This window comes from Odontomachus brunneus, unplaced genomic scaffold (assembly GCF_010583005.1).
Source record: "Odontomachus brunneus isolate Ranch 3 - 2012 unplaced genomic scaffold, Obru_v1 Obru_scaffold_032, whole genome shotgun sequence".
Lineage (NCBI taxonomy): Eukaryota > Metazoa > Arthropoda > Insecta > Hymenoptera > Formicidae > Odontomachus > Odontomachus brunneus.
Window position 1 is genome coordinate 1475618 of NW_022639482.1, and position 3185 is coordinate 1478802.

General features: G+C 29.9%; 1 protein-coding gene across 1 annotated transcript in view; it reads right to left on the reverse strand.

The window, feature by feature from the left end:
* The window catches only part of LOC116843438 (odorant receptor 82a-like), a 3467-nt gene extending 1363 nt beyond the window's left edge, over positions 1 to 2104 (reverse strand). The window contains exons 1-3 of the mRNA XM_032813823.1: positions 1302 to 2104; positions 583 to 682; positions 267 to 383 (exon numbers count right to left, since the gene is read on the reverse strand). Coding sequence (XP_032669714.1) covers positions 267 to 383; positions 583 to 682; positions 1302 to 2104 — 1020 coding nt within the window. The remainder of the gene's footprint in view (positions 1 to 266; positions 384 to 582; positions 683 to 1301) is intronic.
* Positions 2105 to 3185: the final 1081 nt, after the last annotated feature.

Consider the following 3185-nt stretch of genomic DNA (forward strand, 5'->3'; position numbering starts at 1 on the left):
ATATATATATATATATATATATATATATATATATATATATATATATATATATATATATATATATATATATATATATATATATAGCAATGTTAAAACAAAGATATTAAAGCTATGATACTTAAAAATAATTATTCTATTTTATTTATGATATTGCACATTTTTATTTACCAAATTTAAATAATGTAATCTGATACTTTCATGATTTTAATGCAATATAATTATATATTGCAATATGATGCAAGATAATTTTAATTTAAAAGTCTTACCTGTTCTGTCAAGACCTCGCCGATGTAGCAAAATATAAATATATTAAAACACATAGATAAATATGAAATGATATATGATATTATTTTCGTAAGATGAAATTCTCCTGAACCCCAGTTCTGAAACATTAATTTATTCACCTCAATGAATTAAAGTAATTTATTTTTATTATAATTTTATTATCGTTATTATTATTATTTTATCCTTGATAAATAATAATTGCATTTCTAATTATTTAATTAATTATTCATTGCCATACATGTAATAACATATCTCCTTTTAGCTATATATTTAATAATATATCTTTTTTTAACATACCATAATAATATAATATCCACATAAACACATATTTATCGTACTTCCCATCATTTGCGCGAAACAAGCTTTATGCATAATGCTCTCCATACGTGCTATAAAACTGAAATATATCTATATGCTTATAATGTTTTCTCAATGAGAACTGAGGTTTCCTTTTATAAAATAAGAGATTTTTGCATATAACGTATTTATAAATAAATAATGTTTAATATAAATCTTTATCCTTTCTATACGTTAGGGTAAATATTTTCTTAAAGTGTTTTGAAAAGTATTTCATATTTAAGAGTTTTGTTATGTGAAAAAATTTTCGAGTAATATACAAGGAAAATTTTGTTATTATAAAATTACTATATAGTATTTTAAAATTATTATATAGTATTTTATAATCAAAGAATAAATTGGTATTCTGTAGTAATTAATATCTTTTTTTTTATATGTATTATTTATGTTCCAGAAAATAACGTGCTATTAAAAAATTTGTTGTGTTCCCAGCAAAATTTATTATGTTCTTTAAAGAGAAGGACTTTATGGATTACTAGATTTTTTTGCACTATTAGAAACATAGATAAAAAAATGTATATGAAAGGAAACAATAACATTCTCTCATTATTTAATATATCGTTCAATATTTACTTATTATTATTATTATATCTAAATTAATTATATGTTTAATATAATATAAATATCCAAAGCAGAATGGAAAGTTAATAGTTAAGTACCTTAGAATTCTCAAATGGTGTTCCACGACAATAGCTAACTTTTTATTGACCGAACAGGGTTCTTTATCTTGGTCATCTACAAGTTCATTCAGCCACGTATATAATACATTGAGCTGACTGCAAGCGTGCATTGCAAAAACAGCAGCGAAACCGCAAATTCCCACCGTAGAAGAGCTTGCTACAAATGCAGATATAACTTGCACAGTTAACATGATCTCGTTTATAGGGCTGAATCTCGTGTCGATAATCTTGCTGTACGCTGGACACGTCAATGGATGCATCGTATAAGTTTCATTGCTGATCATAAAGGTCGTAGTCTTTATCGCTTTGCCTAATGCGAAGAGTATCGCGCCTCCTTGCATGAAGGCCGCGCAGATTCCTGATATAAAGCGGCCCACCTTAGCGTGTTGCAACATCACTTCTCGATCGTTTATTCTCTGTACAATTTGCCAGTCCATCTCCATGTGTCGTATGCAATCTTGAATGTCTTTGCTGCGTTGGAGCAGCACGCAATAATTGATCGTACCTGTAATCCTGTGTAATAGTGGGCAGAGAACGTTCAATTTGCTCTTGAAACTTTCCTTCTCAAGTGACACGTAGAGCATGCACGGCACTGCATTTATTGCCACTATCATCGAGCATATGAAAATCTGTATTAATACGGTGATTCTCTTAATCGTGCTCAACGTGTTCATTTGCGGCCAAGCTCCAATCGGCTCGAGGAACCATCGGTTTATCTGTAAACTGTAATTATTAACATTTTCGAAGTTATCGTCTTTCGAAACACGTTTAGGATGTGTCATGATCACTTAACAAAGCCACTCGATGTACTGCTACGTTGGGCCAAAGCGCTTTTGCAAGAGTTGTGTTCGAATAAGCGCCTGCGCAAACTTCTAATGAAGTTCCATGAACGTTTATAGCATTGTTACTTGTGATAGAGACGCGTGCACGTTCAATCAATAATCGCTCCTAGCAACTTGTCCTGTCAGTTTGACAAGAGACCGCGTTGTGAGAGGAATGTCAAGATCTGTTTTTAGAAGTGAGTGCTCATTTTTATTGAAAAGATCCCGCACAAAACCTATGGAAAATGGTTTTCGGTCAAATTGGCTGAAATTTCACTATGTTATAGTTTCCGCCATGCTGATAAAAAGTTATCATTGCACCAAGTCCCAAAAGTCAATATTTCGCAAGATGTAAAGGGTCAAAGTAGTGAAATATGGTCATCCGCAGTAATAAGACGTATGTTATAAGTGATACATTGATATTTATTCACGAAATAAATAAAAATCGATTTTTACATATATATATATATATATGTAATAAATATTTAGTTCCGCAATATATATGTATATGTATATACAGGGTGGGGCAAAAGTATCGGACCGGTAAAATATCTCGAAAAATATAAGTTTTACAAAAAACTGTTTCAGATCAGAAGGCAAATTAAAAGCATTTCGTCTATGAATAGCTATTTCTAGTTTACCAGCATTTTCTTCTCCATCAATATGAGCCATTGTTCTTAAAGAAAATCTTCCATTACAGATGTAACAAAAGAAATTTTGGTTTGCCATTTTATACTAACAGAAATATCACTTTATTTTGATTGTAAGTACCTGTGAAAACAACTGATTGTGAGTAGCCGTGAAAACAACTGATTGTGAGTAGCCGTGAAAACAACTGATTTTTTACTTTGGCAACGCCACCCAAAATCAATCCGATAAAATCAGTAAATACAATAAATTTTTTTAAGATCTGAAATAGTTTTTTGTAAAACTTATATTTTTCGAGATATTTCACCGGTCCGATACTTTTGCCCCACCCTGTATATACATATACATATATATTGCGGAACTAAATATTTATTACATATATATATATATATAT